Source organism: Lynx canadensis, chromosome X (assembly GCF_007474595.2).
Source record: "Lynx canadensis isolate LIC74 chromosome X, mLynCan4.pri.v2, whole genome shotgun sequence".
NCBI lineage: Eukaryota > Metazoa > Chordata > Mammalia > Carnivora > Felidae > Lynx > Lynx canadensis.
In genome coordinates, this window is record NC_044321.2 from 38,056,068 (window position 1) to 38,072,350 (window position 16,283).

General features: G+C 48.6%; 1 protein-coding gene across 1 annotated transcript in view; it reads right to left on the reverse strand.

The window, feature by feature from the left end:
* The window catches only part of MAOB (monoamine oxidase B), a 116,036-nt gene extending 102,230 nt beyond the window's left edge, over nt 1–13,806 (reverse strand). Inside the window, exon 1 of the mRNA XM_030304906.1 lies at nt 13,684–13,806. Within this exon, the coding sequence (XP_030160766.1) occupies nt 13,684–13,729 (46 nt within the window). The 5' untranslated portion in view covers nt 13,730–13,806. The remainder of the gene's footprint in view (nt 1–13,683) is intronic.
* Between the last annotated feature and the right edge of the window lie 2,477 nt (nt 13,807–16,283).

Below are 16,283 nucleotides of genomic sequence, written 5' to 3' on the forward strand. Positions count from 1 at the left end.
TCATCCATAGGGAAGGGAGCCAGATTTAGAAGAAGGGCTTCCTGAAACATACCTTGAAGACAACACAGGAGGAGGAAAGAACTGTTTTGTCATTTTCATCAGCTTTTCACGGGTTTTTGTTCACAAACTAAAACCCAGAAATGAAAGCATGCCTAAGTCCCAAATGGTTTTTCTTCTGCACACAAAACGGTTTTGCTTCCCTTCCTACCTCACAGTCATCTTAACCTCTTTGTACTTTTATTCCATTTCTCAGACCTGTCTGCTGGAAGCTCGATATTGTGGACCGGCAGACTGATTTATCTACAGAAAACTCATTTTCCCCTTGGACACACTCTCCATGATATCAGAGAGAAAGGAACAAGGGAGAGAAAAACAGATCACAGGCAGTGTATTTTGGATGTGCTGGCTTTTATCAGCTGGGACCATGTGATTTCCTTTCAGCCTCTGACCACTCTGGCATGCAGCCGATTTCCGACGGCATAAAAGGCATGTATGATATTTGACTTACCCCTCAAAAGGCCAGGAATATCACACCACCTATGAGTAAAGCCTGCAAAAGTTAGCAGATGACACAACACCTGGAAACCCAAACCCGAGTTGTCTCAGCATCTGTTCTGACTCGGTTCAGATGGGAGCCCTGTAAAGGTATACAGAGGCGGCTTTTACTTAAAAAAGTACATTTCTGTGTGTGCGTGAGCCAACAGTTAATAGGCACGGGAAATGTAATTTCACATCATTTCTTGTGTGTGTGCATGTGTCAAGCTGGAATTGTTTCTGGATTGTTCATTCCTGGCACCTAGCACGTAGAAGGCACTCACTTCTTGTTTTCTAAGTAAAAAACTAACCGCAGGCAGATGGAAAGAGATGGGCAGCCATCTAGCTCACAATTTCCTTTTACAGATATTTCTGTAAGTGATGTGCTAGGTCTTTTTCCAATCAGAGAACAGACCCCTCAAAGTGTTAATGTCCTTGTAATACTAATAGTCTAGCTCTGTAAGGTTTGGCTTGGTGGGGCATGGAAAGAACAGGATCTCTCTCTTTCTCTCCCCCCCCCCCACCCCAAATCAATTGTTGAATCACACAGAGGATCGTATCTCTGGGCATGCCGATTCAGAATGCTGCAACTCGTTTAAATGCTATCAGCGGTCATTTCCAAGAGGACAGTCTAAAGGTTACCTGTGAAAACTCCACAATGCACTCCTTCACGATCATGATCTAGCTTTTCTAGTTCCTTTGTCAATTCCCTCTAATATGAATGTCCTTGGACCAAAGACCCCCAACCTCTAACCTCTCCACTCAAACACCACCAACCAGCTCCCTTTTTGCCTTGCCCATCTTGGGTTGTGTCGTCCAATTTCTACAATCGCTACAATTCCTTGTGAGAAATGCCATAGGAGGCTGAATGAAATAGTAGTAGGATTATGGGAAGACTAGAGGCGCACACCAACAGAACTATTTTGCCAAGAACCCAGATCTGAGCTGGACCCAAAAAGGTAGCCTACGATAGATGGACAGTCCATGACCTTCTGTGTCCAGTCTTCACTGATTAGGGCTGTTTGTTTCATAATTCACTCCTTGGTTCCACTGCCACAAATGTTTCTAATTGTTTATAGCAATTCCAGATAAGAGGCTATGAATCTCAGCTCTAAATCAGCCCACAGAGTGGTAAGAGAATTAAATTCCCTGGAGCTTGTTTGGGCTGAGGTAGAGGTCAGCCTCCACCCTCCACCCTGTTCTGGAGGCTCAGCCCTCTCTCCAGGCGTCCACCTCCAAGTGACTAACGCTTCATGGTTAGAACATCTTGTGATGTACAGAACAAAAATACTGTTCAACTACTGTCTGTTTAGATTAAGGCTCATGGCCGGCAGCCTCTGAGACAGATTTGTACGTAGGAGCTTCATCGGGGTTCAACACGTGTCAAGGAGTAAGAGAGGCAGGAGTGGTCACAGGGAGGAGTTGAACAACAGAAGCTGAGAGGGCCTGTCAGAGTCGTCCTGATGTGAGGGTGTCCCCAAAGGAAGGGGCAAGCTCTTGGGTGAGTCGGCTCCCCTCAGCCAAGGGCAATCTCCAGAGAGGGACTCAGCAGTGCACCAGCAGGCGGCCAACCCTCTGAGCAGGTGAGGGAATCACTGCCCCGAAGGGGGCTCGAACAGCCAACCACAGCATCCCCTGTGCTGCCATTTTAGGCCCCTACAGTAGGAAGGGCGAAACTGCCATTTCAACGGCCTGTGTACATTAGAATGTAGATTGAAATCTCAACCACTTAAAGCTACAGTTTACGGAACAATATCTGAATTGGCCCATCAACTCTCCAGCAAATCCTGTCACTGAATGTTCCAGCAGGTTCCTTGAGGCCCTGAGGTGACGCCGTCATCCTTCTCTCCTCTGCGGCATCTGAACCAGATGCACTTCTCTTTCTCAGCACCCACGCCCCCTCAGAGCATTCACCTGTGTGTAGCTGTACGGGACGGAAACACGCATTAACCCATGTGTTCGCCCCCCACGCCAGCCCAATGCTTGGCAAATGGGGCATTCGATAAGCGTTTATTGAACGAGTGAGCGCATCGAGGAAATGAGCAAACGTGCCTTCTTTTTCTCCCCTGCAGAAACAACAAGATAGGGCACCACGTTCGATGAAAAGAGGGGCTCATTTGCGTGTACGCCTTTGTGCGCGCTTATCTTCAGTGCTTAACAAGGGCTGTTTGATTTTGACTAACTGGCATAGCACAAAAGGGCTATTCTGAGACCGTCAACTGCATCGGACAGGACTCCTAAATAAACTAAAATCTATAGCAGATGTGAAGGCAAACTAGAGAGGAAATTAAAATGTAAAACATGAAACAGCTGTTTGATCAGCCGTTAAAACAGACTGTGGACAAAGGCTATATTCATGTCTTATCTAGAGGGGTAAAAATAATTAATCATAGAAAGTGATTTGTCACCAGGCTGTTTGCTTTTCGGCACTGAAACACACCAGAATGATCTAACTGAGGATGGCAAACTTCTAGACGCAGCAGATAAATGGCACCCAAAGAATTTAGAGGTACTCTAAAAAAGGTATGTTCCTAGTAAATAATGGCGGGCATAAAGCTGTAATTGCAGAAACCAGTTGCAGAGAGCAAAATTTACTTGCCACCACTGAAATTTTACAAAACAGAAGAGGGTTGTGATTTTACAACTTCATTAAATTACAGCTATGAGCTCGTGAAGAACCATGGCTTTCTCGGTATTGTGCCAGAGTTGGGGGGGGGGGGTGGATGTCGGTTGAGGTAACCAAGAAGCCCATTATTACAATTCCACTCTAAAGTAAGTGTGAAATTCTCTTGGGAATGACGGTTTTGCAATAATTATTAAATGCCTTCAAAGGATTCCCAACATTTATTTCTAGAAGGTTCCAAAAGAAATCATCAGAATCATGCACAATGGTTTAGGTGTAATGATGTTTATAACAGCTTTCTTTCAGATAGCAGAAGTTTGGAAATGCAAATCTTCAGCAATAGGAGACTGGGTAAATAGATACAATCATATGGAGAAATATAAAGTTCTCAAGATCTTACGGGAAAAGAGCACTTAAGACACGATTAAATGGTCATGTTATTATTTATTTAAAAATAAACAAATAAAGGCACCTGGGTGGCTCAGTCGGTTAAATGTCCAACTCTTTTTTGTTTTTAAATTTTATTTATTTATATTTAGAGAGAGACAGTGCAAGTGGGGGAGGGGCAGAGAAAGAGGGAGAGAGAGAATCCCAAGTAGGCTCCACCTTGTCAGCTCAAACTCATGAAACTGTGAGATCACGGCCTGAGCCAAACTAAGACTCCAACGCTTAACTGACTAAGCCACCCAGGGGCCCCAACTGTCCAACTCTTGATTTCATCTCAGGTCATGATCGCAGGGTTTGTGAGATCACAGCTTGGAGCCTGCTTGGGATTCTCTCTCTGTTCCTCCCTTGCTTGTACATGCTCTCTCACTCTCTCTGTGTCTCTCAAAATAAACATTAAAAAAATAAAAACAAACACATAGATCCAACAGGTGGTTTACAAAAAGAAAATACAGGTGGCATTAGTAACAGTGGTTAGTTTTTTTTGTAGAAAACAATTATGGATGATTTTCATTTTCTTTTTGTCCTTTTCTGCAATTTACAGATTTTCATAATAAACAGGTATTATTTCTACAATTCAGGTTATTAAAAAATGTTCCATGTCTCCAAAAAAGTCCTTAAACTATAAATCACCAAGAAAAAAATGTGATTTCATCTTTCCTTTGTATCAGTGGCTTATCTTCTTAAAACTTAAAAAAAATTTTTTTAGATATTTATTTATTTTTGAGAGAGAGAGACAGAGAGAGAGAGACAGAGCACGACCAGGAGAGGGGCAGAGAGAGAGAGAGAGAGAGCTCCAGGCTCTGAGCTGTCAGCCCTGAGCCTAACACGGGGCTCAAACTCACAAACTGTGAGAGATCATGACCTGAGCCAAAGTCAGATGCTTAACCCACTGAGCCACCCAGGCACCCCTCTCCTTAAAACTTTTGGTGGGAATTTTGGTTAGTAATTAATTTGCCTCTTAATTATTTACTTTATCTTAAATTATCTGAAAAAGGGGCTCTGTTGGATAACAAAAGCTTTCCCAAAGAACTTGTTTTAATGTAGAAAACTGGGAAATAATCCACAGAAGTGAGATGGAATTAAAGACATAATTATAAAGACACAATTTAAGACAGAAACACAACTGGGATCACAAGAATAGAAAGTAGCTCGGGGCGCCTGGCTGGCTCAGTTGGTTGGGTGTCCGACTTCGGCTCAGGTCATGATCTCACAGTTTGTGAGTTCGAGCCCCGTGTCGGGCTCTGTGCCGACAACTCAGAGCCTGGAGCCTGATTCACATTCTGTGTCTCCCTCTCTCTCTGCCCCTTCCCTGCTCATGCTGTCTCTCTCGGTCTCAAAAATAAATTAAAAAACATAAAAGAAAGAAAGTAGCTCTAACTACAAAGCATGAGGTAGGAGTCAGAATTCAACATAAAAGGATCATTGGAGATATTTGAGAAATACACCCAAAGGGAGTGGTTATTCGGGCTGGAAGGAGAGCGAACCTTCCCTGTTGTCCAATTCTGATAAATGTTGAGAGGGAGGATGTGGCCAGAGTTAAAAAATGGCCTATGGAAGAGATGATTAACATCGGATCAAGAGCTTACCCTTCTGACATAAAGTGGAAGTTAACTGGAACATGCCATTTAAGATACCATTAAACAGAGGTTATGGTGACATTACTAACATTTGAAAGGTCATTCCTACCCGAAGGTACTTTCTGACTGTGCCCTCTCTCTCATAAAACAGTATGTTTCAATTTTCTTTTTAACATTTATTTATTTTTGAGAGAGAGAGAGAGAGAGAGCAAGCTCGATCGGGGGAGGGGCAGAGAGAGAGGAAGACACAGAATCCGAAGCAGGCTCCAGGCTCCAGGCTCCCAGCTGTCAGCACAGAGCCTGACATGGGGCTCGAACTCACGAACTTTGAGGTCATGACCTGAGCCGAAGTTGGACACTTAACTGACTGAGCCACCCAGGCGCCCCCCCCCCCTTTTTTTTTTTAATTTTTTTCCTTTTACGAAACCGTAGGTTTCAAGGACAACTTTGACATAACAAATAGGATGAACTCTTCACTTCGTGTTTCAGATTGCCCAAGATGTGTGTTTGTCACTTAGTAAGCTGGGTCAAAGCCCTGGGTAGAAAATCTCTTTGATTTAAAAAAAAAAAAAAAAAAAAAGGAAAAATGTAAATACAGTCATGTCCTTCGATTCTAGTTATAAAACTTCAGAGAGAAAACATGAATTACTTATTTTGTGATACTTCCTCTGGGTCAGCTCTCGGCAAAACAGAAGAAAGCCAAGGGCCCTCCAAGACCTCTTCCCTTCTTGCCTCCCCTCCCCCACTTTCTCTCACAACTAGCCTTGGGGGTCAGGATAACCCAATTCATTCTCAGCAGCTGGTCACCTTTCAACCTGTTCCAGAATTTCTACTCATTTCTTGGCTTCTCTGGCTCCTAGGGTTGCTGCCTTCCACGGGTCAGGCACATAACTGCCCCCTTTATCTTTATACACAAATTTTCAGTGGCTCCCTGTTTCCAATCGCAGAAAACCCTATCTATTCACTTGGCTTTTCTTTCTTTTTTTTTTTTTTTTAAGATTTTATTTATTTATTTATTTGAGAGAGAGAGAGAGAGAGAGACCACAAGAGTGCAAGCTGGGGAGAGGGGCAGAGGGAGGGAGGCAGAGAATCTTAAGCCGGTTCCACCCTCAGCCTGGAGCCTGACATGGGACTCGGTCCCACGACCCTGGGATCATGACGTGAGCGGAAATCAACAGTTGGAAGCTCAACTGACTGATTTACCCGGGCGCCCCTTTAAGATTTTATTTTTAAGTCATCTCTACACCCAACCTGGGGCTTGAACTCACAATCCTGAGATCCAGAGTTGCATGCTCTACTGCCTGAACCAGCCAGGTTCATCACTTGGCTTTTCAATGTCTCGTTGTTTGAGTCCCTCCTTCTACTAACTTTATTACCCACATGTCCCCATCCCTATTACTCTTGCCTTGCTGGGACTTCTACCTTCCTATAAATAGAAATATTAGCTGTTAACTGGAGCCCATGGCCCTATGATTCACCTTATTCCTGTTCTTCAGCACCTGTTCACATTCCATTTGCTTAATGGCACCTTCTCCAACCCCTTGGGTCTTCGATGATTCATTCCTTCTATCTAACTTAGCCCTTGGCTTACACAGTACAGAGCTCACTTACATATTATTTTTTAAAGTTTATTTATTTTGAAAGATAGAGAGAGCAGGGGAGGGGCAGAGAGCGAGAATCCCAAACAGGATCCATGCTCAGCACAGAGCCCAATTTGGGGCTCGAACTCACGAACCGTGAGATCATGACCTGAGCCGAAATCAAGAGTCAGACACTCAACCAACTGAGCCACCCAGGCGTCCCTTAGCTCAGGGCTTGATTTCAGGGTCGTGAGTTCAAGCCCCGCGTTGGGCTCCGGGCTGGGCATGAAGCCTACTTAAAATAAAATGATAAAACTAAATGATCTCTTCAAGTTCATAAGATAGATCTGACCAGAGGGGCCACCTGTGTGTTTATTATCAAAAGTGCAAGAAACCCTAAAGCGGCGAATTTTCTAAGCTGTAGTGTTTTAAAACACATTTTGATGGCACACATTAGCAGCCGCATCAGTAAAATCCTCTCAATGTGTGTGTGCCTTTGCACCTGTGTGAGTGTGAACAACTGATGTCAAAACAAACTCCAAGTTATTGTTACAGGGAAATGGCCCGCTCTGATGACGGGGAAAGGTTAACAGACTGGAACCAGCTGCTTCCCATGATGACATTTACACGGGAGTAGAAGACATCAAACAAGGAAACAAATGTGAAACTGAGTAACAGTGGGGGTGAGCCTAATATTAACATCTTCAGGGTACCAGGCGGGTTAGAAGTGTCCATATAGAAAGGTGTCCTGCGTTCAGAATTTCTCACGTATTTCTCTCACGTACATATTCAAAGTCATTAGAGTTTAAGCCTTTTGAATTTTGCTGCTTTCTTTTTTTTTTAATGTTTATTTTTTATTTTTTAGAGAGAGAGACAGAGTGCAAGCAGGGGAGGGGCAGAGAGAGGGGGAGACACAGAATCCGAAGCAGCCTCCAGGCTCCGAGTTGTCAGCACAGAGCCCGATACGGGGCTCGAACTCACGAACCTCAAGATCACGACTTGAGCCAAAGTCAGACGCTTAACCGACTGAGCCCCCCAGGAGCCCCGCTGCTGGCTTTCTTATATCATCTGTGTTATCATATCATATACAAGCCAAGAAAGTAGAGCTGCAAAGCAGCATCCCTATATAAGATAATAGTCCATGAATGTGTGTGTGTGTGTGTGTGTGCGCACGCGTGTTACTGCACGCACAGTCACTAACCATTTCCTCAACCCAAACTCTGACAGTGGAGTCAGCTGGCAAGGTGCCTGTTCAGACCCGCCTGCGGTTAGTGGCCATTTTGCCAGCCTGATGAAGAATAATAACCAGTATCTGCCGAGTGCTTGCCAGATGCTAAGCCCTTTGCATGCATTTTCTCTTGTAATCCTCTCAACCACTTTTTGAACTGGATACCATGATTATCCTTATCTTCCAGATGAGCAAACTAAGACGTGAAAGGGTCACCAATTTTGCTTAAGGTAGCACAGCTAGTTGGTGGAACCAGGATAGATGCGACGCTCTTAACACTATGCTCCGTGTGCCCTGTGTGACACGGAGCCTAGACCTCAACATCCAGCCAGAAGCCAAGGAAATTGCTGCCATGGAGAATGGCCAAGCCAAACCTTAAACCTGGAAGATACAGAAGGACTTAGAAGTTGTCATTCTAGTGGCCCCTGGCTCTGCCCACATGGCCAACCAAGCAGGCACCCCCCCATCAACGCACCCCAAGTATTAGGATCAAGCAGAAGGTACAGGGCTTTGTCATTTTCTTTTTTTTTTTTTTTTTCAACGTTTATTTATTTTTGGGACAGAGAGAGACAGAGCATGAACGGGGGAGGGGCAGAGAGAGAGGGAGACACAGAATCGGAAACAGGCTCCAGGCTCCGAGCCATCAGCCCAGAGCCCCACGCGGGGCTCGAACTCCCGGACCGCGAGATCGTGACCTGGCTGAAGTCGGACGCTTAACCGACTGCGCCACCCAGGCGCCCCAGGGCTTTGTTATTTTCAACCAGCACAGAGCTGCCGTGGAAAGTTAAGCTCCCAATGCCTTGCCCAGCCTGTGGACGGCCCTCGAAATGCTAACTCTTGTTACTATTTATTCTTCAGAAACAACTGATCCTGTTAAATAGATAAGATTTGCATTCATTATGAATGCACTTGTTATCATCACGAAGATGGGAGTGAGGTGGCTGGGAATGAGGACCTGGTCAGAATCTGAATAACAGCCGGGCTGGGGTGCAGCTGAAATGCAGATCTGGGGCCGCCAACATTTTTCCTGAACCCGAGGTGAGCCTGAGCTCCTGAGGCCCTTCGGTGCAGGGAGTAAAGAGATGGGGTGGGTCAGGATGGGGCTGCGACCAGACGGGTCCCAACGGATGCCTGCACATATACGTAGCCTTTGTAAGGGGTGAAGAGGACGAAGTGATTACTCAGAAATGCCTGCTTCTCCTCCCACAGACCGGAAAATCCTAGGGTCTAAACAAGGATATATTTTCCAAAACGTGTAAGCTGAAGCCATGTGACTGCCAATGTACATTCTTTCTAATCCTAGCAACAACCCCCTCTTGTCAATAAACGCATTAGGAGTCTCATTTAAAACGTGAGGTCGCTGGGGGCGCCTGGGTGGCTCAGACGGTTTGGCGTCCGACTCTTGGTTTCGGCTCAGGTCATGATCTCGAGGTTCGGGAGTTTGAGCCCCGAGTCAGACTCTGCGCTGCCATTGCAGAGCCTGGGTGGGATTCTCTCTCTCTCCCTCTCTCTCTCTGTTCCTCCCCCGCTCACATGCTCTGTCTCTGCCTCTCTCTCTCTCTCTCTCTGTGTCAAAATAAATAAAAAAACTTAAAAAAAAAAAAAAAAGATGAAGTTGCTGAAGAACAGGGAGGTGATGGAACTTTCATGGTAACACAGTAGGGTAAGTGTAGAATGAGTCTGTTTGATACCAAACTATATATATCATTTTAACATTGCCATACTGCCTCTCTATAGCCTCTCTTTGATGGGGATAGACAGCTTTCCAAGCAACTCCTACACAGTTATTATTTTTCAGAACATTCGGGTGGGTTCTAGATGAAGCTCTGCCATTAACACACAGGCCACATCTGCCGACTGTGTTCCAACTCAACTCATGATCCCTCCTGGGCCATCTGTGACACCACCCTGCCCAGACCGGGCCCACCAGCCCGTACCGGGCTTGCTCTCCTGGCCAGGTGTTGGTCACAACTTGGAAGGCTGGCTCCCAGCTCTGCGGGATCTCGGCTAAGTGCCCACTAACCCCAGACAGCTGACTCTCCTCTCTCAAGCCTGGCAAAAACACTGTCCTTTCTGCTTCGAATTTCCCTTTTTTGGTGTTTTTTCCTGAGGATTCAGCAAGAGCCAATCCAGATTTGCAAAAGATAGTTTCCATGGTTTCACCAACCCAAACACTGAAACCGAGACTCGGGACAGAAACAAAATGCTGCTGTCCAGCTCCATGTGGGAAATGCTGTTACTCTGTCAAAACTCCAGGGATCACCTGCTCCTTCAGGGGAGGAGATTTCAGTAAGTATGTATTCATATAGCGCACACATTTCTTAAAAATACTATTCTACAGCTGCCCTGGAAGTTTTCAAACATCAAAAAAGAAGGTTGTATATTAACCGGCTGACCCTCCCATTATCTGTGTTTATCCTAAAGGGAGTGATGAAAATTTGCTGACGGCTTTCAAAACGATTAGAGGATTAGCAGAACGCCCCAAGCTTAACAACTAACAAACTTTAAAAAGCAGAGTCAAATTCAGACACTTCTAAATGTAAACACTGGGTCGGTCACCTACTAATTCTAAAATTCCGATCTGACTGCTTCTCCTGCTGTCAGGGTGATTTGGCGGGAAATGCAAAAGATTGGTGGTTACAGTGGATGTGAGTTTCAAATCCAATCAGTTGCTACTTTGTTGGTGTAAAGTCCATTAAGCCAACAGCAAGTCCTCAGTGCTAACTGGGCCAGGCAGGGCTCTGGAGCTGGGGGCTGGGGGTTCTCTGCAGAGAAAAAGGGACACTTCCCCGGGCTCTGGAGGCTCACAGTCTAGTGGAGGGGAAAGTGAGCCATTAAAACCTCAGGAAGAAGGACCAGGTGGCAGGGGAGAATAAAACGGAGGCATCTAACCCAATCTGGGGGGATTTGGAAGGGCAGCCTTGGGAGATGATATCTCAGCTAAGCTGTGAGGTTAACTAAGTGTCTTCCGGTGTCTCGGTTTCCTCCTCTCGGTCCTCAGACAACAGAGAATGATGGACACACCTTCCTCTCCTCCGCCCTCTCGTCTAGTCTGTTCCAGACTTCCTCTCTCCTCTCTCTCGGCTTGGGTCATTTCATTTGCATCAGTGGCTTCAGCTCAAACTTCTCTCGCGTGCACGTATCTCTGAGCCCAACTTCCCTGAATTTACACCTGCCAGTCACCTCTCCCGTGGTCCTCCCAGCACCTCTGACTCCACATGCCCCATCCTTCTCCCAAACCTGCTCTTCCCCCTTCACCTCCCTCTTTTGGCTAGTACCATCCCTGTATTTCTGGGAATGAAAAATCCCCATCGGCGTTCACCGACCACAGAAAGAACGGCACCTTTTGCGGATGATGCGCAAGCCTCCCCAAAGTTCGTGCCGCCACACCCTCCCTCCCTCAACTCGCCACACGGAAGTTCTCAAGGTTTCCTAAGCCTGGCTACCGTGTTCCTTCACATGTTTGTGTTTTTATATAAGCGGTTCCTTAGCTCAAAATGCTTTCCTCATCTAGTCTCCCACTGAATTCATAGTCCTCCTTTCCCACCTACTTCAAATGTCACCTCCTCTGTGAAGTCTGCCCAGATTTTCTCAGCAGAGTTGGAGATTCTCTCCAATCACCTTCCCTAGGACTCTGTGCACGCACCACTAAAGCATCTATCACATGCACCACTGTCTGTCTTGTATTGTCTTTGTTTGGGTATCTCCTCTCCCCTCCTGGGTTGACACATCTTCAAAAGCAATGTGACCCAATTTTGCATCCCCTACCACAGCCTACTCTAATGCCTACTGTTTGAATAAATGAGTACAATTCTTGTAGGACCTCTTGTCATGTCAGCCTTTGCAAAGCTATTTTCACATGCATTGTTGCTCTTGCCCTTCACCGTGATGCTGTCATCATCTAGCTGTGACTAGTTGCTGTTATCCTCATGCAGCAGATAAAGCAGTTGAGTAAGGCCTTGGAACCCTGTTTTCTTGCTTTTTAGAACAACGACTGTTCCCTGTAATGTTCCTGAGAAGAAGGCAGATCTAGTCATCTGACCCCTGTCTTCAGAGTTTGAGGGTCAATATAAAAGTTCACCACTGCTTGTGGAAATAGCCAAACCCTTATCTACCCTTCCTGAACGAGTCTAACATGATTTATTTGAGTGATCTTGAAGGTTTGGAGTATGAATCACACAGGGCAAAATAAGGGGTGTGGGGGGGGAAGTAGAAAAATCTGAACCCATTAGACTTTGGGCAAAAACAGGACCTCGGGGGCCTGGCAAGAGAACTTCAGGTGCCCCTGAATAATATTTTCTACATATGCTTTGAAGTCCAAGCCCCCATAGGAGAAGAGATGTCAAAAATACCGAAAGCAAGCCAAATCAATCCAGCCTTGGCCCACCTTGGCGTGCCACTGTCTTATGCGTCTGTGTACCCTGCAGCACGGGACACAGGGCCTGGCCTGAGTGAGTCCAGGAGGGCCACGCGAACACAAACGGTAGCCTGAGACTCGACCCAAAGGTGAGGAGGGCTGCAGCGGAGGGAGCGGCACAAGACCAGGATCAGCCCCCAACATCCAAGGTCTTGGTTTCCTCACCAGGTACAGCAGTCGGGGCACCTCTGCCCTGCCCACTCCATGGAGAGCAAAGGCTAACCCTGCTCCTGAGACCTGGTTAGGGCCAAGGGTTGGGCAACACATCCGTGGATTTGGGAAGCATCCCAATTACTTCTCAGGAACCAGGAGGCCCCGGGATTGGGGCCAAAGTGTCCCCAGGGGGCTGTTAGGCCACTCTGGGAACACTGCTTATTCTCACTAACCCCCACCCATAGTATCCGCCTGACCCTCGTTAGAGGATGGGTTTCTCCACCCACTCCATCCCTCCCTCTGGCTTCTGTCTTTGCGCCCTGCTGCGCACACAGCCTCCCTGTGTCTGAGAGGGTAGTCTCCAACCTGCCAAACATAGGCTGGGCCAGAAAGTCAAGTTTCCCCACCCCAGCCCCACTGGACAGTTTGTTCATCCTGTTCTGGAAGCGGGTAGTGGTGAGAAGAGCTATTTGCTCAAAAGGCCCTGCAGCCCCAGGGAGAGACCCGTGACAATCACAGAACCACAGAGAATCAGGGTCAGGACGGTATTTGTCAATCAATCGCCCCAGGGTCCAACCCCTGTTTTCTGAACCAGGAGCTAACTGTTCAAGGTCGTTTCCCCTGCTGCCAGGGTTATAGTACGCTGTGGTGCACGCCTGCTTCAAGCTGGGGTGCCGAGCGCCCAGGGCAGGTTGGAGCAGATGACTGACCTTTGCTTGGAAAAAGTGACGGACCTTTGCGCCACCCCCTAACAGAAACCTCCCGCGCGCTAACCAGCCCCCTTTCTCCTCGCCTCGAAAATTCCCGCAAGCGCAGGCCCAGCAGCCTTCGGAGGGAGAAGTTCAAAGCCTGGCCCCGGCCGGTCCACAGACTTTCGTCCCTCCGCACCCCCCCCCCCCCCGCCTTCTGTCCAGGACCGCACCAAATCCTTCCCCTCGTGGGAGCTTCCGTGCGCGGCGCTCGGGGCCCGCGAGATCCCCGCCCGCGCACACGGACAGGCTCGAGGCTCCCGGGGTCGGCCCCCGCCCCCAAGGCCCTCGGCCGCCCGCGCCCCCCACCCCACCCCGGCGGCGGCCACCTGTTCGGACGCAGGAGAAAGAAGGAGGGCCGCGGCCGCGACTGACCTGAGATACCGCCCCCCACCACGATCACGTCGCATTTGTGGCTCATGGTGCTCGCCCCGCTCCGGGCCGCCCCGGTGCCCGCCGCTCCGCTGTCTGGGTCTCGGCCCCCGCCCGCCGCGCTGCCCCCGCGCACTGGTGCCGCCGCCCAGCCGCTATATCGCCCGCCTCGGGCCCCGCCGCCGAGCCCCGCCCCCCGCCCGGAGCTCCGCCGCCCAGACCTGGGGAGGGCGGGCGCGGGGGCGGAGAGATCACCTGGGGCCCCGCACGGGGAGCCTGGAGGGGAGGGGGGGACACCTCCCCTGGGCCTTCAGCGCGGCCTTTATTTCTCCATCAGCCTCCGTAGTGCGTTATTGAGCTTGGGGGGCGGGCGGTGGCCCCTTTGGGTGTCTGCCTCCAGCCGCCTGCAATTATTCCCCCAAATAGAGCAATGCAAAGAACACCAGACTTTTCGTTCGTTGAGCGTTTTCCAGGTCCCAAGCACCGCATTAAGCGCTTTGCCTGCATGATTCCGGTTAAGCCTTCTAACAACCCATTTCACAGATGAGAAAAGCGAGATAAAGTAGGTAAAAAGGCCAGCAAGGCTCCGAGACTCACTTTGCTCCACCACCCAGTATTGCCACTATCGGCATGTACTGGGGAGGCATTCTCCGCCCCTCTCGTCCTCCTTCCAAATACCCACCTCTCCCCCTCCCCCACTTCCTCTGCCCTTATGTCCGCAATTAGCTCCGGGAGACTAAAGCGGCAAGAGGAGTTATTTGTGGCCCTGGGATGTGGGTCTAGAGACCTTGGTTTTGCCAAACATGGTGGGGGGGGGAGTTGGATTCAACAATATTACAGGTGTTTAGCCACCTTTCCGAAAGTCAAAAGAAGCAATGTGGGATGGCTTTTCAAGAACTAATTGTGTCAAGGGCTTCGGTTCAGGGCAGGGGAGCTGCGGGTTTGGTGGGAGCAGGCTCCAGGCCTGGCGAATTGTTTGAAACAAGCCTCCACCTCATCGGCTGTCCGCACAGGGCCCGCTTCAGATCCTCTGTCCCCCTCTCACTGCCCTTCCCCCACTTGTGCTCTCCCGAAGATAAATAAATGCAAATATAATTAATTAATTAATTAATTAAATAGCCCCTGGGCCTGAACCTAGGTCCCCACTGCCCCATCCCGAAGAGAGCCCGGGCTGGCCTCCTCATCGCCAAGCCTTACCTGTCCACCTCTGTCCACAGGGCCCTGAAGCTTCGGGCTTCTTAGCTGTCGACACTCTGGCCCCTCACCTATCTTGCCAGTGAATCCCATGTCCAGTGGGGTGGGGTGAGATGGGTGGAGGGGATACTTGTAGGGTCTGCCTGGGATCTCTTTGGCGTGGGTCCAAAAATACGGAGTCAGCAGGAGGCCCCCGGGGCGTCTGAAGCTTTGAGTTCAAGGCAGGCTGACCAACTTATCCTTTCTCGATGTCCACCTGGCAACAAGGCCGGGAGAGGAACCGTGGCGTCTTTGGAGAAAACTTACCGGCAAACAGCATTTTCCCCAGGCGAAGGTAGTCAGTGAACCCTTGTGCTCCATGAGGTCAAAACCAGCTTGAGAACTCAGGAGCCTTCAGAGGATCTCTGAGGTCACCTTATCCCTGCATGCAAGGGGTCGTTCAGGCCTGCTCAGGGTCCGTCTCCTACAGGGGATACCTCCCAAGGTTCCTCTTCTCTCTCTGCACAAAGCCTCTAAGAGCAGTGCTTCTCAAACTTGAATGTGAGTATAAAGCACCCAGGTCTGGGGTGGGGCCTGAGAAGCTGCATTTCTAATAAGCAACAGGTGATGCTAGTGTTGCTGGTCCACAGGCCTTGGGCACATTCTCCTCTCCTCCAGGCCTCTACTCTCCCAACAGTTCCAGAACCAGCTCCACACTCCAGAGCCCCTGACCTGTCTCAAGGTGGTCCTAATGAGAAGCTGTCTGGTCGTTATACCTCTTCCATAAATGCTATGCTGAGCCCTGGGGAATTGATGGACAAGAACAGAGCTGCCCCTGCCCTCTGCCCTCTCGGGGTTCACACTGCATCAGAGAAGACATCTAGGAGGGGTAATCACCAGCGTAATTCTGAATGTTGCTCCGGGACACGTAGCAGGGCGAGAGAACCTAGCCCAGGCAATCGAGGAGGACCTCCAGGAGGAAATGACTTTTCCGCTGGGACTTGAAGGATGAACCGGGGTTAATCAACTATTGAGGATGACCACACCAGGCAGAGTACGAGGCTGGAGCATTGGGAGGACTGGACACAGTCCAGTGAACAAAGAACGTCTTTGACCACCTTTAAGACTTATTACCCGTACCGCAAAAACTAATAGTGCATAATAAGAATGGAATGGGGGAAAAATCAACAATGAATAAAACGATAGGAAGCACCATCTAACCTTGGGTGTGTCTGTGGTAACAGATTCCTGCAGAAAGGGATCATGCGTCCTCTTTCATTCATCCATCCAAGAATGATTTATTGAGCACCAACTCTGTGTCATGTACTCATCACTGGACATACGCCCTTATATACAAGAATCTTCCAAAAAAACAAGCATGAAAATGGACAATTACAGCAAACCTAACTCATGTTGCTGGGGAGCCGCGT